General features: G+C 38.3%; 4 protein-coding genes across 10 annotated transcripts in view; 3 read left to right on the top strand and 1 right to left on the bottom strand.

Annotated features, from left to right (window-relative positions):
* LOC117564783 (leucine-rich repeat-containing protein 15) overlaps positions 1 to 24388 on the bottom strand; it is a 64543-nt gene that overhangs the window by 34581 nt on the left and 5574 nt on the right. The window contains exon 1 of one of the 5 annotated variants that reach the window (XM_052002265.1): positions 16952 to 17016. The exons of 2 other annotated variants lie outside the window; for them this stretch is intronic. In XM_052002265.1, the coding sequence (XP_051858225.1) occupies positions 16952 to 17001 (50 nt within the window). In that variant the 5' untranslated portion in view covers positions 17002 to 17016. Of the gene's footprint in view, positions 1 to 12010; positions 12040 to 16735; positions 16777 to 16951; positions 17017 to 24388 lie in introns of those variants that run through there. 2 more of the 5 variants (XM_052002266.1, XM_034243688.2) reach the window with 2 other exon arrangements.
* Positions 13631 to 17225, top strand: LOC117564784 (chitinase-like protein Idgf1). Of its 2 annotated transcripts, XM_052002276.1 has the most exons (4): positions 13631 to 14371; positions 14433 to 15081; positions 15943 to 16424; positions 16485 to 17200. In XM_052002276.1, the coding sequence occupies exons 1-4, from the start codon at positions 13711 to 13713 to the stop codon at positions 17183 to 17185; spliced, it is 2493 nt and encodes an 830-aa protein (XP_051858236.1). In that variant the 5' UTR covers positions 13631 to 13710; the 3' UTR covers positions 17186 to 17200. The 2 variants fall into 2 exon arrangements, with proteins under 2 accessions (XP_051858236.1, XP_051858235.1); XM_052002275.1 differs by lacking the exons at positions 13631 to 14371; positions 14433 to 15081 and adding an exon at positions 15729 to 15878 and having other exon boundaries at positions 15939 to 16424; positions 16485 to 17225.
* On the top strand, positions 17687 to 19156 carry LOC127565116 (chitinase-like protein Idgf2). The gene is made up of 3 exons (XM_052002279.1): positions 17687 to 17832; positions 17891 to 18403; positions 18463 to 19156. Exons 1-3 carry the CDS (start codon positions 17724 to 17726, stop codon positions 19143 to 19145), a joined length of 1305 nt encoding a protein of 434 aa, XP_051858239.1. The 5' UTR covers positions 17687 to 17723; the 3' UTR covers positions 19146 to 19156.
* On the top strand, positions 19424 to 24237 carry LOC117564955 (chitinase-like protein Idgf2). 2 transcript variants are annotated; one of them, XM_052002274.1, is made up of 4 exons: positions 19424 to 19569; positions 19635 to 19669; positions 22929 to 23451; positions 23519 to 24237. In XM_052002274.1, exons 1-4 carry the CDS (start codon positions 19455 to 19457, stop codon positions 24178 to 24180), a joined length of 1335 nt encoding a protein of 444 aa, XP_051858234.1. In that variant the 5' UTR covers positions 19424 to 19454; the 3' UTR covers positions 24181 to 24237. The 2 variants fall into 2 exon arrangements, with proteins under 2 accessions (XP_051858234.1, XP_051858233.1); XM_052002273.1 differs by lacking the exons at positions 22929 to 23451; positions 23519 to 24237 and adding an exon at positions 20254 to 21129 and having other exon boundaries at positions 19635 to 20192.

Below are 24388 nucleotides of genomic sequence, written 5' to 3' on the forward strand. Positions count from 1 at the left end.
AGAAAACGACAGTCGAGTGTACTCGACTGTGAGATACCCACTATGAATAATTGAAATAAAGCAAAATACTACGGAACTTTTCTTTAGTATTAATTTATCAATATACAGCATAGTAATAGATAACGAGGGCTTTATTTGGTATTCATTTAAAATAGAATACAAAATTGTAGAGTTTCTTATAAATTTTCTGGAGTGTACTCGACAATGAGATACTCGATACTCATTTTAAATAATATATATGGAAAACAGTGCCTTAATTTTCTTATAAAATGCCAACTTAATATACGACAGTAATACTAAAATATACCGAAATAGTTGGTATATTGATAAGCGACTTCATTCAAAATATACCATAGAATACAAGATTGTCATAAAATGTGCTCAAAATGTAGAGTTTTCCATATAATGTGCTCGACTATGAGATACGCGCTACCCATTTTAAATATGAGCTAAACAGTGCGGTATTATTTGTATATTATACCAAATAAATATACAGCAGAAAATTTGCCTAAGTCAATATTTGGTATAATTTAAAATATATCATAAACTGCAAGACTGTCATAAATATTGTCGTCTTTCACATAGAGAATGTGGCAGCAAATGAAATCTCTTTAAATCTATGTTATATTTACTCGTATGTTAACACAAATTGGAAGCTGCAGATCTGCATCAAAAAGCAATCATATTCTGCTGCACAATGTTGACAATGATCGGCAAGCCAAAGGGCCAGTAAAAACAATTTCATATGATTTATAGAAAAGCCTTTGGCCCCCCCTTATACGGCATATGCGATGACTTAATGAAGTTACAAATCAAGTCGCAGACTGGGCTAGGAATTTGCCTGTTTGCCAGTTATTGTCTGCTTGCAACAACGTGCTTCTCTCAGCCTGTGACAGCCTCACAAAAGTTCAACTCTGATATACTCGGATGATACATTGTGGCTGAAACTGCAGCAAACATCCGAGTACACACAATACACGCATACAGATGTCGTCTCTCAATTGCAGTTGCAACAGAGTGTCTCGCAGTTCATTGTTTCAGTTTTTCGAGTTGAGTGTTGGGGGTCCGAAAATTGTACAAACTGTAACCAAATGCCAGAGCCAAAGTGCAGGAGCAGAAAGCGGATGTGGATGTGGATGTGGATGTGAATGCGGATGAGGACAGAGGACAGGGACCTGCTGCAAGAGTCACTGGTTTATGAAATGAAAGCAAAGATAAGCGCCGAGCCGAGTCGATCCCAAACACATCGCAAAAAACCTCTTGCAGTGGTGGCGGTAAATTGCATTTTGCATGCGATGCGACCTCATATGCATGTTGTTTGTGCCCTGCCCTGCCTGTGGGTGGTGGCAGGGATGGGGGCGTGCCACTGTTAAAGACACAGCCTGCACACACACACACACACACACACATCCAGAGAGTGAGAGAGAGATGCACACGGTCAGATAGGAGACAGGACTGGGATGTCAGCAAAGTTGACAATGTGCGAACAAATAATTCCATCAGCAAGAACAAAAGCGTCGAGTGATTGTTTGGGTGGCGACGCGTCGTCTCATCCCCCTGGTTCAGCTTGCCGCCCCTCGTACCCCTTCCCGTCTGTACCTGTGCAGCAAACCACAAAGAACCAATGCATATGCTTATCCCAGGACTCCAATGTATGTAGAGTTTGCTGACCATGCAGCCGCCGTTCAGCAATCTTCGAACACTTCGCAACACTTGTGCAACTCCACCCCCATCCAATGTGATTGGCAATGATAAAATTTATGAATTTGAAAAGGGCGACTAGAACGCAAGAGCATCTGATTGGAAGCTTTTGCATTGTTAGATGTCTCGACTGTTTGAGAATCGCAGAGAAAGCGTCTGTGCAAGCAGCACAAGCATGTGTATGTATTTATTGCAATTTCGATCTACTTTTACACACGATGACAGCGCGATGACTTTTATTTAAATGTCTACTATTCCGTTTCTAGTTTGTCTTCAATTTCAACTGAATTTGCTAAGATCTTGAATTTATGATAAATTCATGTTCTTAGCTGCTTATTATATGTAATTCTGCTCTATCCTCCTTATGCTTCTTTATTTTCTCCATTCAACTGAAAGTTCAAGGAATTTGCTCTTAGTAGAAAAAACAGCGCTTCTTAAATGTGATCTGCAATTTAAGTGTATCTTAAATTTCAACTTCTTTCGGGACCACCTCGAATGCATGAGAATCGCATAGAAGAGTTTTGTGAGCGAATGCGTATACGAATCTATTTATTGTAATTTCGTTCTACTCTTACAGAAATACCTAGAAAGAGGCTGCCTCATTCGTAAATTGGAGAAATTCACTTTCTAGTTGCCTTCAATTTTAACAGCGTTGGATGAGAATCGCATAGAGGAGAGTTGTTCGATGCTATTTATTGTAATTCTCTTCCACTCTAACATATCCATCTTCCTTTTCCTTGAACAAGAGAAAAAACAGCGCTTCTTAAATTTATGTGGTATTTTCGTATACAACTGAAAGTTCAAGGAATTTACTCTTTTCTGGGCAAAACAAATATAAATATGAACTTTATTTTAAGTGAATCCTAAATTTTAACTGCTTTAGGGACCACCTCGAATACATGAGAATAGCATAGAAAAAATTTGGATAGTGCTATTTATTGTAATCTTCTTCCTTTCTTACACACCTATCTTAATCTTCCCTTTGCAAGGAGAAAAATTTGAATATTAACTGCAATTTAAGCGTATTCTAAATTTAAATTACTTGAGATACCACCTCGAATGCATGCTTTAGGGACCACCTCGAATGCATGAGAATCGTATAGCAAAATTTTGAGAGGTGCTATTTATTGTAATCCTCTTCATTTCTCACATACCCATCCTCATTTTTCCTTTGCAAGAAAAACAAAAATTGAATATTAACTGCAATTTAAGCGTATTTTAAATTTAAATTACTTTAGAACCGCTTTAAAGTTATGTAAGTTGCATTTACATGCGAATCTATTCCTTTCTTTTCCTGAACATGAGAAATATTGATGACTTTACTGTTTCTGGAAAGAGTTAGAACTTCTTGAGTATCAGCTGCAATTCGCTGTCTAATTTATCATCACATTTCAATAGAAAGCTGCACCTGTTACAAGCAGAAGGACTTATCTGATTCCCTGGAAAGTGAACAGTGTTTAAAATCCGTTGTTGAATCTGTTGTGGCACAAATTAGATCTCCCCCGTGATTCATTATGATGAAATACATGCTCAGTTGGCGAACAAATGGATATATTTGGTCGCCCATTGGTTACAGCTCTTGCCAGCCAATTCGAGAGCTCCACTCAGCTCAGGGTCATAACATATGTACCTGGGCGGACCCCAAAAAACAAAAAAAAAGTTGTAAAATAAAAGTTGCCCCTCTCTATGCAATTCTGGTAACCACGGAGCACACTCAATAGTCCTTGTTCATTTGTCGAACTCTCTAGGAACGAACAACGATAGCAATATTTCCAGCATGCAAACAAAAAATTTACATATAAATGCGAAAACGCATTCGAACTAACAAAGAGCAATGGCAAGCGGATACAGCTTCAACGGTGAAACGAGGGCGCGAGTGCGGACGTTGATGTTGAATGTGGAGATGGAGTTGGAGCTGGAGTTGGAGTTGGAGTTGGAGCTGGAGCTGCAGCTGAAAATGGAGTTGGAGCTGCAGAAATAGGGGCAGCGAGCTCCGTGTGCAGTGAAATAAATAACATTTTTGTGCGAGCGGCCATCGAAAATGTACGAAAAAGTAATTAACTTGTGGCTGGACACAGGCGGGAAAACGGTTGCAGAAACTTTCAGTGCATCTACATACGTATATATGTATGTATGTATGTACATATATATACATCCCTACTACTGCACACCTCGACCTCGATGTCCCTAACTCCAATTTCTGGCATATGCAAATTTGCCAAATGCATTGCACTTTTGGCTAATGGTGGCCATCGTTGTCGTCGCCCCGGCTTGGTTCGCGATGGACGCCGGCCACATCGCCGGGTGGCAGCGGCCATTGCACAGCTCAATTGCATGCAGAGAATAGAGTCGGTCACGCCCCTCACACTTGCAACATAGTACTACCACACACACACTCATTCGCTCTCTCGCTCGCTGGCTGGCTGGCGACAAAATAATATCATTTGCGATCAAAGTAATTATTTTGCTTTGGTCTACAGCATAATTACAGCTTCGACTCGTCGTACGCCGCTTGGCTTGGCATTGCATGGCCGACGCTTTGGTTGGCTGACTGTAGCGACTACAAATAACACACACACACATACACACACACGCACAGTAGGCTCAGGCTCTGGCTGTTTAATGGTCGGCGCTCATGGTTGACATTTTCCAACAATTCTGACGGCCATTTTGGCACCCTCTGCTGCTGCTGTCGTTGCTGCTGCTGCTCTGCTGCACTTTTCCAAATAAAATGTCGCGTTCTGTCGCAGAATGCGCAAAATATGCAAATGCTCGCCATTTTCAAGCCCATGACTACGCCATTTTATGCAAGTGCCTGAAACTTTCCTGTTCTCCTCTGCTCTGCAGCAGTAGTTGTTTGCAAAACTTTTACAGGCGACACGAAAAACCAAAATAAATTTATGTCACTCGCGAAAAATTGAAATTTGCATGCAACGATTTTTGGACTGTGGATGGAGGCAAATGGCTGTGGCCATTGCCTGAATTGAGTTGTATTGGAAACTAGATTTTATGAATGTAATTACAGCAATGTCCTTTGACATTTAGCGATAGCAATACTCCACTCTAAAATAGCCAACAAATGAATTATGCACGCACTCGCAGTGTAATTTATTTAGCCATAAATAGATTAATTCAAATCACTTCCCAATTTTAAATGACATTTACAGCAAAGCAATTTTTTTTTGTGATCTTAACTCAATTATCATAAATCTGAGATACAGGAATCATTTAAAATGTGATTACGTTATAAAGAAAAAAAAAGCAGCAAAAAGAAATCAGCACATCAATGGTCAATTATGCAGACAAATTGCAAAAGGAAGAAAAATTCCAACAGCTCGAGACTGAACATAAAGTATTGACTGCGATATTGATAAGAAAAAGTAATCGAAATTCAGAGGCGAGCCGAAGTAGCGGATGTGGGGAACAACAGCATCACAAGCCTTGGGGCAATACCACCAAACTGCATTCCAAATCAACAACAGAAGCTAACAAAACATGCATCAAACTCATCCACATCCTCATCAGCAGAAGCAGAAGCAGAGACTGAGGCAGAAGCAGAGGCTGCGACGTCGACGAAGTAAACAACGGAGGCAACTTTAGCATAGCGCAAAGTAGCAGTGGAAAATGGACTACGATGAGATGATGATGATGATGATGATGGGACGGAGGCCTGCCCAGACGTGGCTTGCTCTCGCCTCTGCCTAAGTCACAAACTGTTCCAGCAGCAACTATTACAACAACAGCAACAACTACAACCAGATTCAACGCTTATTACTTACCAAACAACTCTGGCAGCTCGTAATGAACTTGAGGCATTTGATTGACTCGCGTCGCGGCAGCAACAGCGGCAAGCGACTTCGCCATGTTGCAATGAAAAATTGCAGCAACTGTTGAGGCTATGAATGAATGATGAATGCCATTCCCGGTCTCAAGAAGCCAAGCGAGCTCTGCTCTGCTGCGGCAACATGGAAGCCTCGGTCGATGAGCAATATCTAAATGTGAATTTTATGGATTTTATACAAGGTGAACAACGAGATGGCACAGTGGTTAAAAAACTGCATAAATCAATGCAAAATGTTTAGTTTGGCACATAAATTAATGAATTATAAGCAATTACTGGATAAACTTATATCGAAGTATAATAGATTATTAAATGAAAACAGCTTAAAAATTGTGTCCTTAAAACAAGAGCTAACGGAGACATAAGAAATTTGGTTCTAATTTTAAAGGAAAGGAAATCCAACATTTTAAGAAACAAGAACAAAATTATTTTCTGAAGATCTTAAAGTGCAATCTTCTTTTCAATCTTGAATAAAACAATCTTGATTCAAAACTTTAATCTTAGAAGTAATATGTTTTTAATCTTAAAATTAAAATTTATTTTTTATACCGGTCTAAGATATGAGGTCCTAGGCTAAAATGCTGCGCAAATCGATATTGATTAACAAACATATAACCGAATGAAAGTGATGGCGAATAAAATAAGTAAAATAGTAAAATAATAAACATATATTAATAAAAAAGCAATGAAATAAAATATAAAATGTAATATTTTTTTGTTCTTATAATAAGATTTTTGGTCATAAAAATATAAGATTTTTTCATCTTATTTATAAGAACTTGGATCATATATAAAATGTTCTTTTAGACCAAAATTTATAGCACTAAGACTAAAATCGTGATTTTTGAACTTTTTTTGTTCTATGAAAGGACCAGAGATGAGTGATAAATGAAGGTCAAAGCTAACTGTTAAGAATCCCTGCGCTTGCTTTTAAATATTCGTATTGAAATTACTTAGTTTCTGCACCACTGTGCAGAAACGTAGTCGAGGATGTGGCCAAAGTTCCGCGACGCGTAATCCTTGGTGTGTCTTGGGCTCATGTACGAATACTCCTACATACGAATATACAATATGGGCGATAAACATATTTTTATATAAATGTGTATCAAAATATACAGACATACAAATATATATTCAAGTATATGAAGTATACGTATGTGCAGCATGAAAGAGCTTTAGGCGCGGCACAGCTATTCAACGGCAGCGACAGCGACAGCAACAGCGGCAGATGGCAGCTAAAAGATGGAAAGATACAACTGCGGGTATATGGCGAAAGGAGGTAGAAAGAGGACAACAACGACGACGACGACGACTTTGGCAACGGTTTTGAAGTAGGTTGCCAAGAGAGGTGAACAGAGTGAACGGAGAATGGAGAACGGAGAGCGAACACAAACGACGCTGAAGTGCAGGCAGGCAGAGGCATTGTGCATAATTTCGTATACGTTTTGTGAATTTGTAATTTCAAAATTATTATTGTCAGGGTTGCAAAAGGAGGAGTCGAAGATGTTGCACGCGTTCAACTTGATGGCGTTGATGGAACTCAGATTGGCAAACAAAGCAACAACACACAACACAAGAAATCTCTGCTTTTGCTTCTTGACGTTGTTGTTGTTGTTGTTGGACAGAAACAACTTTCGTCTGATTGGAGAAGCGTCTGCGCGCTGTGTTGTTTTCGATTTGATTCGCTGTGAGAAGACATTAAGCGCAGCACAAAGCGAGAAACTTCAGACGTTTTGCTTGAGTTTCTCACGAAATGGATTTGCCTGAAAACGTAAACCATTCTCACATGTTTCTGTTTCTCTATGCATGTGTGTGTGTGTGTGTATTCACGTTCAATTTCCGCCAATCTCACCCACAGTTCACATTTCCTTTGACCAAGTTTTCACCATCACCATCACCACCTCCACTCTCCAATTCCAATTCTCGCACGCAGCGACCCATTAAATGTGCTTTTGACCATTTTTCCGCCGCGCTTGCGGTTATTTAAACGAGTGAACTCGCATGGCCTGCCAGCCTCCAACAGAGTTTATTCTTATTTTAGCTCGATGCACAAATACCCTGCAAAAGGACTCTTTGTTTTTTAAAACGAGAAAATCACAAATTTAATTAGTTTAGTTTCATAAGCCGATCGTTGGGGATTTTACAAACTATGTGATGACAGTTTATCGTTAATATTATTTACGCTGCCAGACACACACAGACACACAGGTACACTAATATTCTCTTTTTTATGAAATTTATATAAAAATATATATGAATAGCTCTGGGGGAGTTGTTGATTTACACGCAAACCCAATAGCCGAGCGCACCCGCGCCTCAAACTCTCAACCGAGAACTGAACTCAACTCAACTGTTTACTCATGTAAATAATTAAGCAAAATAATGGTGCAGCATCAACAACAACAACAACAACGCAAAAAGGACCTTCGTTATGCGGCACTGATTTTTTCCATCATCATGAAATACATATGCGAATGTGTGTGTGTGTGTGTGCGAGTGTGTATCAACAAAAGACAAAGTGATGTCCATTGTTTGCCCTTTTTGGCTGTAAGCACGCGTCGCCACATACCCTACATCACCCCCTCTTCACCCCTCTTCCTTCATGTCCAACTCGACCTCATCTCTTTCCTCATTTTTCACTTGCGTGTCCGCGTCGACGTGTGAAAAAAATGGTCAGATTTATTTTTCATATTGTTAAGCAGACACAAACAAATACAAAAAAAACTGAAATAAATAAAATTAAGCACAAACATATTCTCATGCATTTTTCAATCAATTTATTGGGCGTAAACATTTTAATTGAGAGTTTGAATATTATTTGCCATTGCGGAAGAATAAATGTCTGTTGTTATAAGCATGAATTTAGCAGAAAAGATGTGAAGAAATACTACAAAATTTCAAACATGTCACTTATCAAATATTTATAACTTTATCTAGCACTTATTCCAATATATAAAACGAATACTTAAATATTCCATCATAGACAACATCTTTATATTTTACACGACAACTTGTCTTCGTTGCCACCACGAAAATAAGCGCCAAGTTATTGTCTATTTACCTCAGCGCAAACAACATTTGCCAGCTGAAAAGTAAATTCTAAATGAATTATTGGATCCATTAGCAAAATCCATTTACACAAATTTAATGCAAAAGCCGCTTCTGTTCTGCAAGGCAGAAAAACTTTACACACTTCGTTAAACTTTTTGGCATTGGCTAAGTTCTTAAGGGTCTGGGAGAGATTGGGGTCGTTTTTTTTCTCAACGTTCCAGGATTCGGCATTTGTACTACTTGGGTGGGGCGAAAACAAAACTTAACAATTAAAAAACAAGAAATACTATCTATGCTTGAAGTAGCAACGATCTTTACACCCTTAGAAAGTAAAAGCTGTTCTCTTAAAGCTTAATTCAAAAAGGAAAGAAGAAATATTTGTAGACTCAAAGTAAAGAGAATATACAATGTTTTATTCAACGGCTTGCTTGATTTGTGACAAAAGCAGCATACTTTTCAGGAAGTGTATAATAAGGCAGTAAAGAAAACATTTCGAGATTTACGCATTATGCGTAAAGGGTTGCTACTCAAGTTCTAGAACTGTGTTTTAGTCTGCGGCCCCGTCATTTGCATAGAAAAATAGAAAATAGACATTGCGAGTGGCGAGGTCTTGGTCTGTCCGTAATATTGGCCTGTAGCGCATAAGATTTTCCTTTTGTGGGAATCTTTTTGGGGTTGGTTTGAGTGGGGAAAATATTATTTTAATTTTGGCTGGGTTAAGTGGAACTAAGTTATAAGTCGTTGTTCCATTCTGAATGTGGAAGTATGGGTGATGCATATAAGGGCTTATTGGAAATAAATAATAAAAAGTTTATTGCTTATTTTACTCATAAAAGGATTCAACAATGAAAGCAACTTTAATTTACTTCTCTGTGTAATAATTTACACAGAGATTCATATTGGAAATTAACCGCGGCAGTTGGCGTCACAGCAATGGCGACTTTTTAATTTATTTACAAACCACTTAATTTGTTGTTATTCTGTTTTAATTACATTTTACATGCGGCGTTAAATATGAAATTAAAAATGCATTCGCGTTCAATTTTCTCATCTCACTGTTTTTTATGAGAATACTATATAATGGAAGCCGCTGCCCTTAATGCATTCATGTTTAAAACTAACAAAAGTTGTATAAAAATGCGCAATATGTGTGATTATATATTTTATATGTATTCATTCGTTTAATTTATATTATACATTCATTACCGTCGATACCCATTAAAAATAAATAATGGAGAAGCAGACTGTAGACAATGATTCCATAATTTAAATATATTTGATCAATTCAAAAGTAGAGAAATGTAGAATTGTGTGGTATGTATTCATCAGTAAACTGGTTTTGTTTTTATAACAAAGCATATAAAAAATATATTTTCATTTGTACATATTTGCAATAATATTTACTTACATTATTCAACTCTTCTTTTTATTTGAATTTGCAATGTGTCTCAACCATTAATTAATAATTTAAAATGCACAAAGAAACAATAACATGTTAATACTGTTATCGTTTTTCATATTAAAAAAATATCCATGCATTTATGTATATTTTGTTATTGTCGTTTATATGGCACTTTGTTGTCGATATTGATTTCCAACGGCAAAAAAGCGCACTGATATAATAATAACAATGGCCAACTGTCGCTTGTGTGACGCCAGTAAGGTTTCTTCTCTCTGACACTTGAGCGCCTTCCCGGGGTTCTGGTTCTGGTGAGTCGAATCAAAATCAAAACTGTAAGAATAACCCGGGCTAACCCAATAAGAAGTCACTCGGTTAGCTGCAACTGTGGCTGGTAACCCGAGACCAAGGACTGAGACATCAGCAAATTGAGCAGAAAACCAGAAGGCGCCAGTGCTCGAGCCAGTCGATGGTCAATGTGGAACCCTTGTGCTTGCTGGCTGGTATTTTGACACTTGCCACCGCTTGTAAACAACAGTTATTTAGGCTTATAATGAATATGAGCAACAGCACGAAGGTCACACCGAAAGCAGAATCCTTCAAGCTCGATGACATGTGGCGCCAAAGAATCATCGAATCAGAGAGAGAGCGAGAGAAATGGGAAATCGGAGATTCACAGTGCAAAACCTCAAACCAATTTCCGTTACTGGAATTGTCCAATGTTGAACATCATTTTCTTCACAGCTTTCCATTCGAGAGGATAGTCTATAGACATCAGAAAAAAATGCAGAAAGTTTTCTTTGATGCAACCTCTAATGAAGACAATAAATTGTTGCTACCTAATGAATGACAGAATCCCTCCTCGCTACCCAAAGTCTGTAAGGAAAAGCACTTTGGCTCATTAAAAAATTAAATTTAAATAATTCTCTTTTTACAGTATACTCTACTACGAAATATTTACATTAAGAGTTCAATTTCCAATATGCAACCACTGATTATAATCCAATATACTTTTAAGAAACTTGAGTAAGTTGCAGTAATAGTCTTTAAAAGAAACAAATTTTATACGAAATATACAATTTTTGTTAAAAAAGAAAGCATTTTTTTGAGGGTATTTTGAATTCGTAAAGTTTTCGTAATTTTCAATTATTTGTCTGTACGTTTCCCTTGCGCTTAAGTCAACAAACATTTTTAATTTCATTTTTCAAACGTCGCTTTGATACCTGCATGCCACATTAACACCCTCCTCATTCGTCTCATCGACTCGACTTTCGGCTGACGGACTGCTGCTCGGCCCTTGGCTGATAATTTGATATGCCTTTTGGCTTAGAGAAGTCTGAGGGGGTCGGTTAGCCGTGAGGGGGAGGGCTTTAATTTTATTTGCACAAAAATGCGCATCAATTTTAAGGAACGTTTTCATGTCACAACGTCACAACGAATTTTTGTTTCCTTTTCGTATTTTTTTTTTGTTGTTGTTGGTTGTGGCCAGAGTAAATAAAATTCATTATGAATTTCTAATTATAGCACCGGACTAAAGCAAGCGACAAAAAACCCCTCAAAAAAGTTTACATTTTACTGTATTTTTTCGCCGTTTTTTCAACTATAGAAGACGAGAAAATGTCAAGCCGCGTTTGACAATGATGAATTTGCTAAGGGGAGAAAAAGCCCTCAAAAAGACAGAAGAAAACTCTGCTGATAAACTGATTAAGCACATCAATTGGGTTGAACACTCTCTAATGGCAATTGTTTTGCGCAAAGTGAATTTTCTTTTGTATCTTTGCATTGCATTGTAAGGGAGTCAAAACATCGAAGCAACTTTGCTGCTGGATTTCTAATTACAAATAAGTAAAAAGGCAAATGGTTTTGCGGTTTTGTGCACCTGATACCCACAAAAGCATAGATAATTATGAAAAGGTGAATGGCAAGAATGGCGAGAATGGAGACGGGGCAGGAGCCCCAAATTGGTAAAGGTATTTATTTAAATTATTATTGGACTTAATTATGCCATGTTGGCTTACCTGAGGGGAGGCATCAGCAGAAAGAAACAAAGAAAGCGACGTGAATAGAAGAAGCCAAACTAAAGTGCCGCAGAACTTTGCAGCAAATTATGAGAATGAATTACACAAAAACAAAGCTGACGAGAGATGAGAACTGTGAAGTGAAAAGGAAAATCTAATTGAAAAGAATTTTATAAGAATGCATAATGAAAATACTATAATAATAATGAAATTGCTGAAATTATTGATTTTCCACTTGAAACATATCACATTTCTAGTCAAGAATATCAGTTCCATTCCAGCCACGAGTCACATTAAACACACAATCGAAGATGTATTATTATGTTTGCTTAGAAACAATATCAAGAGTAAATATCATCGACAAAACTACAGTCCATTAGTGAGTGATATGAATGAGATATGTTTTGTGTACTAAGAGTGACAGATTTTGTGGATTTGCTACCAGTTTTATGTTTCTCATATTTGCTTGACCTATTTTGGGTTTCACACAAAGCCAAAGCCAAAGTGCCGCGACAGACATTCAATCTAAATCCAAATGCTCGACTATGTTTAACTTACAGCACAGCAACACCAGAAATTCCAGCTGATATAAATCAAGAAAACAATGGGAAGCACAGATAGTTGTTATACAAAGTGAAGTACCTCTGTGTCGCTATGTAATACATCAGGGAACATTACAGATTAACTGTGCGCCTTCTCGCACTCAGGACACGCCTTTCGCTATTGTCATTGTTCTCTTGTCCCCCCATTGTCAACACTAAGCAGCGTGTGAGGATTATTCGTGTATGGCATTCTGGCATTCTCTATTCCGGGGCCAGATAAATAATGCTCGCATGTCTTTTGTATAATTGGTGGTGTCACATGCGATTCGCATCCTTCTCATCCTTGCGTATCCACTCACACGCACACACACACACACGACACTAATGCGTGTTGCCAAAATGTGGCATTGTTGTGACCGTTTTGTGATTAGGATTCGCTACTTGGTGAGTGAGCCCACAAAATACAATATTTTTAACGTATTTGTTTCGGGTATTTAATGCTTCAATTGATTTTTAATTTAATGCCAGCTGCTGTGCAACGTTTTTCTGCCTTTTCGGCCTGAAAAGCCCAGCAGGTTGCCTCCTGTCTTCCAAAGTCTTGGAAGACAACTTGCTGATCATTGAGATCTCATGATGCGCAACGAGGCGTCACACTGTGAATCACAAAGCAAAGTACTCGTAAACAACTATGAGTATAATAATTGAGCTACTCAACAAGCAACTGATTTCGATTGCCCGTCAAGCTAAAGGTTAACAAAAATAATGACATAATGAGTTGTACAATGTGGTTGAGGCTCAGTCTCAGTAAAAATAAGCAATTGGCAATAATTCACAACATTTTAAAACTGTTTTGCAATTAATATTTTGACTCACTGTTGGAACAACGGATGTAAATAAGAAAAAAACATTTCCAGTGAAATACGAATAACTCGGAACTCATCTCAAGAATAATAAATACAAAAAATAACACCAGTCAAGCGATTAGCAGCAACTTGCAAGGTGAGATAAGCTTTGCAATCGTACGTAAATGGGAATGAAAGCTTTTTGAGATGCGACTGTGAGAATCTGAGAATTTGCTCGACGTTAGACAGTTTCAATTAAACACTCATTAAGTCCGCACGTTTCAACATTTAGTACGCATCGTATTAATCGCTCAATATGAAGCTGTTCTTGCTGCTTTGTGTGCTTGGCATTCACAGCTTATCACTCGTTCAAGGCGAGACCAAGCTCGTGTGTTACTATGACTCGAGCTCGTTTTTGCGTCAGGGTCTGGCCAAACTTGATGTCGCCAATCTGGAGGTCGCCCTGCAGTTTTGTACCCATTTGGTCTACGGATATGCTGGCATAAATCGAGAAACCTTTGAGCTGCAGAGCTTGAATGTCGACATCGATATGTTCCATTATGGAGATATTACGAAATTGCGCGCTAGATTCCCCCGTCTGAAGATCCTTTTGAGTGTCGGCGGTGATCATGACTTCGATGCATCCGAGTCGAACAAATATCTTAATCTGCTCGAGGCAAATGCCACTACGCAACAAAATTTCATCGATAGCAGCATGATCTTATTGCGTAGCAATAAATTCGATGGCTTGGACTTGGCCTTCCAGTTGCCCAAGAATAAGCCACGCAAAGTTCACGGCACTCTTGGCACTTACTGGAAGAGTTTCAAGAAACTATTCACCGGCAATTTCATTGTCGATATCAATGCTGAGGTGCACAAGGAACAGTACACGGAACTTGTTTCGAAGCTGAGCAGAGCATTAAAAAGCGTGGATCTATCGCTGACCATGACTGTTTTGCCCAACGTCAACTCAACCTGTAAGTCATTGCTAATTGCCTAACGTAATACTTATTAATTCAAATTATTTACGCATTTTAGGGTATTTCGATGTGCCCAAGATTGTCAATCATTTCGACTTTATTAACCTGGCTGCCTTCGATTTCCTGACTCCGCTGCGCAATCCGGAAGAAGCTGACTACAGTGCTCCGATTTTCTTCTTGGACGAGCACAATCGTCTGCCCCATTTGAATGTCGAATACCAGTTGAACTATTGGCTACAAAATCATTGCCCAGCCAATAAACTCAACTTAGGCATTGCCACCTACGGCCGCGCCTGGAAATTGTCCACAGACTCCGGTGTAAGTGGAGCGCCAGTGGTTCCTAGCACTCAGGGCGCAGCGCCTGGTGGACTGCAAATTGCCAGCACTGAAGGATTGCTGAGTTGGCCAGAAATCTGCTCGAAAATCTCGCAGAATGCCACAGCTGCCTATCGTGGACATAATGCCCCAATACGCAAGACCACCGATCTCACAGAGAAGTATGGCAACTACGCATTCCGCCCGGCTGATGAGGATGGCGAGCACGGAGTCTGGGTGAGCTACGATGATCCTGACTTTGCAGCCATCAAGGCTAACTACGCTAAGGGCAGAGGTCTGGGCGGTGTTGCTTTGTTCGATCTGAGCTACGACGACTTCCGTGGACTTTGCACGGGAAACAAATTCCCCATACTTCGTTCCATTAAATCTTTCCTGCCCTAATATATACTTTGGACATGCATTTCTCTACTAGTTTTACTAAATACACAATTTGTCATGTAAATATTTCAGAAACAACTTAGAAGCCTCTACTTCCATAATAAACTGATTGCAAAAGCAATTAATTTTATATAAAACCCTGACATGATTCTACTGCTCTCTTTTTCTATGAATGAGATTATGATATTTCCTACAGAAGCTTTTAAAATACGTCACCAGCAAAAGCTTAGATCGTATGTCGGTTAGCTTCCTCTGTTATTTAAATTTAAGCTTGAGTTCATTCAAACATTTCATTCATACACGCTTGAATGTTGTAGTTGTAAGAAAGAGAATTACACTCAAGATTAAGATTGAATATTTAATTCTTCCCTTAAGTCTACGTTGGCCGTGTGGCTAATTTAATCTTTGATTTGATGTCTACCATAAAAACTACCCCTAACTAACAATCTGAGAATAATACTAGAACTACACCAGTTTCATTTCATATTTTGAGAACCGATTTATGAGAATCTTGATTTGACTTGACTCTCTTTTATCGCTTCAAATAGCTTAGCCAGCAAAAGCTTTGCTAGATTTTCGTTGTAGATTCTTTTATGATTCAAGATTAAACTTTAGTCACGCTCGAGAAGTGTAACTGAAAGGAGCAGCATCGACAATATGATAAAGCTCGAATATTTTATTCTTCTTCTAAGTCTGCATTTAATTGTTGCATATGCCGATGATGAAGTCGCACCTGAACACGTTCCCAGAGTCGTATGTTTTTATGATACATTAAGCTCTTTACGCGAAGGTATTTAAACTAATGTTTTAATTGAAATCAAGAGCATTTCACCACTTTTCATCTTTACAGGTCCAGCAAAGCTTACCAATGCGCTCTTACAGATACCTCTGATCAATTGCACTCATTTGGTTTATGGCTATGTGGGAATACGAGGAGACAACTATGAAGTGAAGATTCTAAATGAAGATTTTGACATAAAACAAAATCAATTTGGCAATGTTACGTCATTTAAAAGCAAATATCCGCACTTGAAAATTTTATTGAGTGTAGGCGGAGATCGTGACATCGATGAAGCGTATCCAAATAAATACATGGAACTACTTGATGGAGGATTAGAGAAGCAGATACAATTTATCGAGTCAGCGTACGCGCTTGTTAAAAAGTACGGATTCGATGGTCTTGACTTAGCTTATCAGTTTCCACGGAGCATGCCCGCAAATATTTTGCAACGCAAGGAACAATTTAATGATTTTATTGAATATTTAGCGCGTTTAAGATTCAGAACTAATGGATTACTGTTAACTCTAACTATGCTACCAAGAGTGAACCCCAAATGTAAGTAATACCCCAAGATCGTTTTGATGTAAGCACTATTAATTGTTCTACTTTTCATAGGGTATATACACGCCATTGGAATTGATAGTAATCTTGACTTTGTAAGTTTGGGCACTTATGACTTCTTCACACCCACACAAAATCCCCACGAAGCGGACTACACAGCACCTCTTTATCACAATTCCACTCAGAATAGAGAGAAATCCATGAATGTCGACTACCAGGTGCACTATTGGGAAAGCCGGCCTTTTAGTCATCGTAATTTAAACATGGGAATTGGTATTTATGGAAACGCTTGGGCAACAACTCACAAATCTGGTGCAACTGGCGATCCCATCGTACAATATACGAATGGTCCTGCCCAAGGAGATTTGTTTTCCCGCAAAGATGGTGTTGTTAGCTATTCCGAAATATGCAATATACTCCATCAAGGTTATGGTAACAATTATTACAATTCATCACTTGCCGCTAGCATTGTATACAATCAAACACTTGACGCTGAACACGAAGGATTCTGGTTAACCTACGATAATTTAGTTACTCTTGCTAACAAAGCGAGATATGCGAGAAGATACATTGGCGGTGTGGCTATATTCGACCTTGGATTTGATGACTTTCAAGGGTACTGCAATGAAAAAAAGTTTTTAATATTAAATCACATACGATCATATTTGTTACATCCTGAGCAACCGGATCCCAAACTTGACCTACATCAGCTGCCCCGACCCAAACCGCGACTTTCTCTTTTAACCACATTGTAAAGAGCTCTTATCAATAATTGTTGTCAACTAAGTCAAATAAAGTGACAATAGATTATATTTATATTTACTTTAAATTTATATATTATTTGATTCTTGAGAAAAGGGTTTGCTCAATTTGTGAACTGATTAGGTGTATATTTAATTCATAAAAGACAATCTACAGTGAGAAAAATAAGAGTAAGAAATTTCGAATTCTTAAAACATTTAAATTTATAATCTGGGCAAAGTCATTTAATAAGCTTAATTAAGAGAGCTAATATATATTTATACGTTGAATGTTTTTACATAATTATAACTTTATAACCAAACCTAAGTTTCCAAAGCTTCTTTTAATTAACAACTTTATTGAATTCCTCTCTTTCTCTTAATCTTAGGCTAGATATGTATGTAGACGAATTCCAAGCTCACGCAAAAGCTTAGATCGTTTTTTAGTTAGCACTTTTGTCATCTTTGATTTTGAATTCAAGTTCAGTTCGCTTCTAATTGATGAAAGATTCGGTCTTGTCTGTTCAAGTGGATCTTAATTTCAATTCAAAGTATGTATCGTTTAGCTGTTTGTATTTTGCTTGCGAGTCTTTGCTCTACAGTCATAAGCAATGAGTCTAGAGTCGTGTGTTATTACAATTCAGAAAGTTCTTTACGCAAAGGTAAGTCATAAAGCCAACTTATAAATATAATCTTTATTCGATACTTTTATTATCAAAGGCTCTGGAAAACTGACCAAAAATGACTTGCTCTTCTCTGCTTCCTATTGTACACATTTGGTGTATGGCTATGTGGGAATAAGTGGCGACAACTACCAAGTGAACAGCCTGAATGAAGGTCTGGACATTAGGAAAAAACATTTGACTGAAGTAACGTCCATTAGGAGCGAATATCCAGGCTTGAAAGTGCTACTGAGTGTAGGCGGAGATCGTGATATTGATGCGAAGCACCCTAATAAATATGTCGAACTACTAGAAGCAGGACAAGAAAAGCAAAATAAATTTATTCAGTCAGCTCACTTGTTCGTTAAGAATTTTGGTTTCGATGGCCTTGATCTAGCATATCAATTCCCACGGAACCAACCGTGGAATAAAAAAGGAATAGAAAAACTGAAACCAAATACAGAGCAGCTTAAGGAACAGTTTGCAACGATCGTTCAGAACTTAAAGGAAACGTTGCAAAATGATGAATTACTCTTAAGTGTGACTGTACTGCCGAATGTCAACTCCACATGTAACACCCAAATATTTTATCGAAATAAGAAAGTGTCACTTTGAAATTCTTTTTCGTAGGGTATTTTGATATTCCTGCACTTGACAAGCACGTGGACTTTGTGAATCTGGCCGCTTTTGATTTTATCACTCCCCAACGGAATCCCCACGAAGCTGATTACTCGGCTCCACTTTACCACAACGCAACCCAGAATCGATTGCCACACTTTACTGTGGATTTCCAGGTGCAATATTGGAAGCAGCAAGGATTTCCATCAAATAAATTAAACTTGGGATTTGGCATTTATGGAAATACATGGAGACTAACCTACCAATCAGGTGAAAGTGGCGTACCTATTGTATATCATGCCAAGGGTCCTGCTCCAGGAGGTCCATATGCCCGAAAAGATGGTGTGGCTAGCTATCCGGAGATATGCACCTTGCTGCACAATGCACTTCTTTATAAAGATTCGACGACAAAAGAAGATCAGGAAGCGTACGGAAACTACGTTCACTATTCCCCATTCGAACCTAACACTGAAGGCGTCTGGGTAAGCTACGATAACATTTATGCCCTCGTCAGCAAGGCGAGGTATGCCAAGAGCCATGTAGGAGGTGTGGCTATATTTGATCTTGGATACGATGATTACCAGGACGGATGCAATGCGGGAATGTTTCCAATAATGCGATTTATAAGGGTAAATTTTTTGAGTGAGAATGCGACTTATCCAGAAATTGATCTAGCTGGAATACCAATTTGGTAACTGAATCTTGATTGCCGATTTACTAATAAAATTTCAGAAAATTATATAATTCTAATATATTTCTTCAAATTATCAATACGCTATCAGTATTTTCTTTAAACTTGTCATTTTGATTGCAATTTAAATAATGAACAGAACGCAGCAAATTAAAGCTGGTTAGATATGATAATCAATCCAACAGCGAAAGTATGAAAATATATTATATTTATACATATTGAAATTCGCACAAATATTTAAAAGCTATACGATTTAAGAACTCAATTCAGTTCGATTTTGTGTACTCGACGTTGCGGTCGTCTGGCTTTAAGAATGGAAAATTCGATAAAAGTGCTCGCCTTATTTTTGTTGTTGCCATTACTTTATGTCCCTGCAAATGGACATAAAATAGTATGTTATTATGACTCAGCAAGCTCTTTACGTGAACGTAAGTTTTCATCAAAAGTTTCTGTAATTAATTTGTAATTAAACAATGATATAATTTTATTGTAGATCCAAACCAGTTGACGACTTCAAACTTGGCTCTTGCCCTAAGATTCTGTTCGCATTTGATTTATGGCTATGCGGGAATACGAGCTGACAACTATCAGGCACACAGCTTAAATGAACAACTGGACGTTCAACAGCATCAATTCTTCGAAGTGACCGCCTTAAAACGCCACTATCCAGGTCTGAAAGTACTACTGAGTGTGGGAGGTGATCGCGACATCGATGGAGAGCATCCAAATAAATACATCGATCTTCTTGAAGGGGGATACGATAAGCAGATAGAATTTATAAAATCAGCTCACTTGTTGGTCAAAAACTACGGATTCGATGGTCTTGATCTTGCCTATCAGTTTCCCAAGAATAAGCCCAGGAAAGTTCACTCACTTCTTGGTAAGGCTTGGAAAGCAGTTAAAAAGTTAGGCACTGGCGATTTTATTGTGGATCCTAAAGCAGAGCAGCATAAGAATCAATTCACATCGCTTGTCCGTAGTGCAAGCGATAAACTGCGCCAAGATGATTTTCTCTTAAGCTTGACTGTGCTTCCCAATGTCAACTCGACTTGTAAGTAAACAAATACTTATATTTTTCTCGCTGCAAATTAATATGTTATGTTTTTATACAGGGTATTTTGATGTTCCGGTGATCAATGACCTTGTTGATTTTGTTAATATTGCTGCATTTGACTTTGTAACTCCCGAACGCAACCCTGAAGAAGCGGACTACCCAGCTCCGCTATTTAAGGACGAATCCCATGAGCGTTTGTCTCATTATAATGCTGATTTTCAAACGCAATATTGGCTGGATCAAAGATTTGATGAGAAAAGAATCATCTTAGGTATACCCAGCTACGGAAATGCTTGGAAGCTAACCAAAGATTCCGGAGAAACTGGAAAGCCCATTGTGTCGAAGACTAATGGTCCTGCTCCGCCAGGTCCCTATTTGAATAAAGCTGGTGTACGCAGCTTACCAGAAATATGTTTGCTGCTAGAGAGTCCAAACAAACCCGTAACGAAAGCTGATCTTTTGACTGGCGAGGTTAACAAATATGGCAGCTATGTGTTAAGTTCAAAAGATTTGAATACTGAGAGAATCTGGGTTGGCTATGATAATTTGGAGACTGTCAAATTCAAAACAGCCTTCTCTGTTAGGTACTTGGGAGGCATAGCTCTTTTCGATCTAGGTAGTGACGACTTTCAAGGATCATGCTTTAATGAAAAGTTCCCCATACTGCACACAATAATACAACAAGTTCAGGGACAATATCCAATTGATCCGATTGTTTAATGTGTGCAAGCGTGTATACCGAACTAAACTGATTATTCTTAACATTTGATTGGCATTTTCAAAAATAAAAGAAATTAAATGTGAAAGGTGTACTTTTTTAATTGCTACAATAAATGATGATCAGCCAACAAAGCAGCTCTCTCTAAGTTGGTTCCTATATTTATCTTGAATCCACAAAAAAATCAATCAAAAACGCTACAGTTGAGTGTGAGTAATTGCGCCCATTGATCAAGGAAAACAATTTTACTACCAACCCTTCAACTCTATGGGTAGCGAATTTAATTAAATTAGTATTGCATTTTGATTATGTCAAACTTGTTGTCGATGCTTTAGCTTTATATCGATATTTGTATAATGAAAACAACGCATCAACAGAAAGCTGGTTAGATATGATAATTAAATCAAAACCAGTATTTTGAAAATTATGGTATTTTATAAATTTATTAAACGCAATACGATTTAAGAAATTAATTCAATAAGATTTTGTTTACTCGAAGTTACGGTCGTATAGCTTTCAGAATGCAAAATACGATTCAAGTGTTCATATTAGGTTGGCCAAAAAGTCTTGCGGTATTTTTATTGAATTTTCAATTGTTCATAAAATTGGTTAGAATAATGCGATTTAAGTCAAATATGCGCCGTTTTGTTCGATGACGAGTTCCCAACGAGATGCCAACTTCATAATGCCCCTCTTATAGAAGCTCGCTTTTCTATTGGCAAAAAACTCGGAGAGCCAATTTTCACAGGACTCTCTTGTGGCCAATTTCCGACTACCAAGGTCGTTCGCCATGGACAGAAATAGGTGGTAATCACTTGGTGCGAGATCCGGACTATACGGTGGATGCAATAGAACCTCCCATCCGAACTCCCGGAGCTTCTGGCGCGTCACCAAAGATGTGTGTGGCCTGACGTTGTCCTGATGAAAGACAATTCGGCCTCTGTTGATCAAAGATGGACTCTTCTGCATGAGTGCTGCATTCAAGCGGTCCAGTACAGGTCCAAATTGAGCGTTTGGCCATAGGGGAGCAGCTCATAGTGGATGATTCCCTGCTAATCCCACCAAACACACAGAAGAACCTTCCTGGCTGGTAATCCAGGCTTGGCTACCGTCTGGGGAGGTTCACCGCTTTTCGACCACAACCGTTTGCGCTTCACGTTGTCGTAAGTGATCCACTTTTCATCACCAGTCACCATCCGCTTCAAAAACGGGTCGATTTTGTTGCGATTCAGAAGCGATTCGCATGCATCCATACGGTCAAAAATGTTTTTTTGCGTCAAGTCGTGTGGCACCCACACATCGAACTTTTTTTTTAATCCAAGCTTCTTCAAATGGTTTAAAACGGTTTGATGACTCATGCCCAGCTCTTGGCCGATGCTCCGGCGCTACTATGCCGATCTCTTTCGATCAATTCAGCGATTTTATCGCAATTTTCGACGACAGGCCTTCCGGACCGTGGCGCATCTTCGACCACCTCCGCACCAGAACGAAAACGTTGAAACCATCGTTGTGCGGTGGAAATGGAAACTGTATTGGGTCCATAAACTGCACAAATTTTATTGGCAGCATGAGTTGCATTTTAGCCTTTATCATAGTAGAACTGTAAAATATGCCATATTTTCTCTTTATTTTTCTCCATGTTTGTGACGCTATAATTCACGAACGAATCAAAACAAAAAAAAATTAAATCAAACACGTGTTAGCGCGTGAAAAGAGCTTTCCAAAAAGGTATCGCATGAACCGATGCGACGAATAGAACTAGAACTACGCGCTTGCAAAGACACCTATCGGAAATACCGCAAGACTTTTTGGCCAACCTAATATTATTTTTGTTAATACATTTACTTTATGTCCCTGCAAATGGGCAAGATCATAAGATAGTGTGTTATTATGACTCAGCAAGCACTTTACGTGAGCGTAAGTTTTCTGCAAAACATTGTGAAATTAATCAACAATTACCCAATGATATTATTGTACTAGCTCCAAGCCAGTTGACGACATCGAACTTAGCTCTCGCCCTACGATTCTGTACGCATTTGATTTATGGCTATGCGGGAATACGAGCTGACAATTTTCAAGCACATAGCTTAAATGAACAACTGGACATTAACCAACATCAGTTCACTGAAGTGACCGCCTTAAAACGCCACTATCCAAACTTAAAAGTTCTACTGAGTGTGGGAGGTGATCACGACATCGATGAAGACCATCCAAACAAATACATTGAGCTACTTGAAGGGGGAATCGAGAAACAAAGAGAATTTATAAAGTCAGCTCATTCTTTAGTCAAGAGCTATGGATTCGATGGTCTTGATCTAGCCTATCAGTTTCCCAAGAACAAGCCTAAGAAGGTGCACACAAGCCTTGGAATGATTTGGAAAAGTTTTAAGAAAATATTCACAGGCGATTTTATTGTGGATCCTGATGGAGATCAGCACAAAAATCAATTCACTTCGCTTGTCCGTGGTGTGAAGGATGAACTGCACCAAGATGGTTTTCTCTTAAGCTTGACTGTGCTTCCAAATGTCAACTCGACTTGTAAGTATACAAATATTTATATTTATATTTGTCGGTGAATATTGTTAAAAAATTATCATTTGTGCAGGGTATTTTGATGTTCCGGTGCTTAATAACTTTGTTGATTTTGTTAATATTGCTGCATTTGACTTTGTAAATCCCGAACGCAACCCTGAAGAAGCGGACTACACAGCTCCGTTATTCAAAGAGGAATCACAAGAGAGATTGTCTCATTATAACGCAGATTTTCAAGCGCAATATTGGCTGCACCAAGGGTTCGATAATAAGAAAATCAACTTGGGTATACCTGGCTACGGAAATGCGTGGAAACTGACCGAAGATTCCGGAGAAACTGGAAAACCCATCGTGGCGAAGACGAATGGACCTGCTCCGCCAGGTCCCTATTTGAAAAAGGAAGGTGTACGCAGCTTAGCAGAAATATGTTTTATGTTAGCGCATTCAAACAAACCCATTACGAAAGATGATCTTTTGACCAGCAAGATTAACAAATATGGCAGCTACGTCATAAGTGCAAAGGATTCGAATACTGAGAGAATCTGGGTTAGCTACGACAATTTTGATGCTGTGAGTTTCAAAACTGCCTACTCCAAAATTTATTTGGGAGGTGTTGCTCTCTTCGATCTAGGCTACGATGACTTCAAAGGATCGTGCTTTAATGAAAAGTTTCCCATACTGCACACAATAAAGCAGCAAATTGTGGTAACAACCAAAATTGATCCAATTATATAATTCAATGGTAATATAAATACACCTTTACACTATTTTTTGTATAATAATAAAAAGGCTAAACAGCCAAATAAGCAGCTCTATCTTGGTATATTTGTATTTGCATCTTAATGATAAGTATATTAAGCTTGTACTCGTAGGCAAAAATATATAAAAATCAATCAAATATTAATGTATTCAGAGCCGCTCTGAAATATCAGGTAAGCATAAT

Source organism: Drosophila albomicans, chromosome 2L (assembly GCF_009650485.2).
Source record: "Drosophila albomicans strain 15112-1751.03 chromosome 2L, ASM965048v2, whole genome shotgun sequence".
In the NCBI taxonomy this organism is placed as follows: domain Eukaryota; kingdom Metazoa; phylum Arthropoda; class Insecta; order Diptera; family Drosophilidae; genus Drosophila; species Drosophila albomicans.

Excerpts from the sequence above, each read along its gene's own strand:
- LOC117564955 (XM_052002274.1), top strand. The coding sequence starts at position 19,455 with ATGGAAAATTCGATAAAAGTGCTCGCCTTATTTTTGTTGTTGCCATTA. Across the intron at positions 19,570-19,634 it reads AGCAAGCTCTTTACGTGAAC|ATCCAAACCAGTTGACGACT; the intron begins GTAAGTTTTCAT and ends ATTTTATTGTAG. Across the intron at positions 19,670-22,928 it reads CGACTTCAAACTTGGCTCTT|GCCCTACGATTCTGTACGCA; the intron begins GCCCTAAGATTC and ends AACTTAGCTCTC.
- LOC127565116 (XM_052002279.1), top strand. The coding sequence starts at position 17,724 with ATGTATCGTTTAGCTGTTTGTATTTTGCTTGCGAGTCTTTGCTCTACA. Across the intron at positions 17,833-17,890 it reads AGAAAGTTCTTTACGCAAAG|GCTCTGGAAAACTGACCAAA; the intron begins GTAAGTCATAAA and ends TTATTATCAAAG. Across the intron at positions 18,404-18,462 it reads GCCGAATGTCAACTCCACAT|GGTATTTTGATATTCCTGCA; the intron begins GTAACACCCAAA and ends TCTTTTTCGTAG.
- LOC117564784 (XM_052002276.1), top strand. The coding sequence starts at position 13,711 with ATGAAGCTGTTCTTGCTGCTTTGTGTGCTTGGCATTCACAGCTTATCA. Across the intron at positions 15,082-15,942 it reads CTTCGTTCCATTAAATCTTT|AGCAAAGCTTACCAATGCGC; the intron begins CCTGCCCTAATA and ends CTTTACAGGTCC. Across the intron at positions 16,425-16,484 it reads ACCAAGAGTGAACCCCAAAT|GGTATATACACGCCATTGGA; the intron begins GTAAGTAATACC and ends TACTTTTCATAG.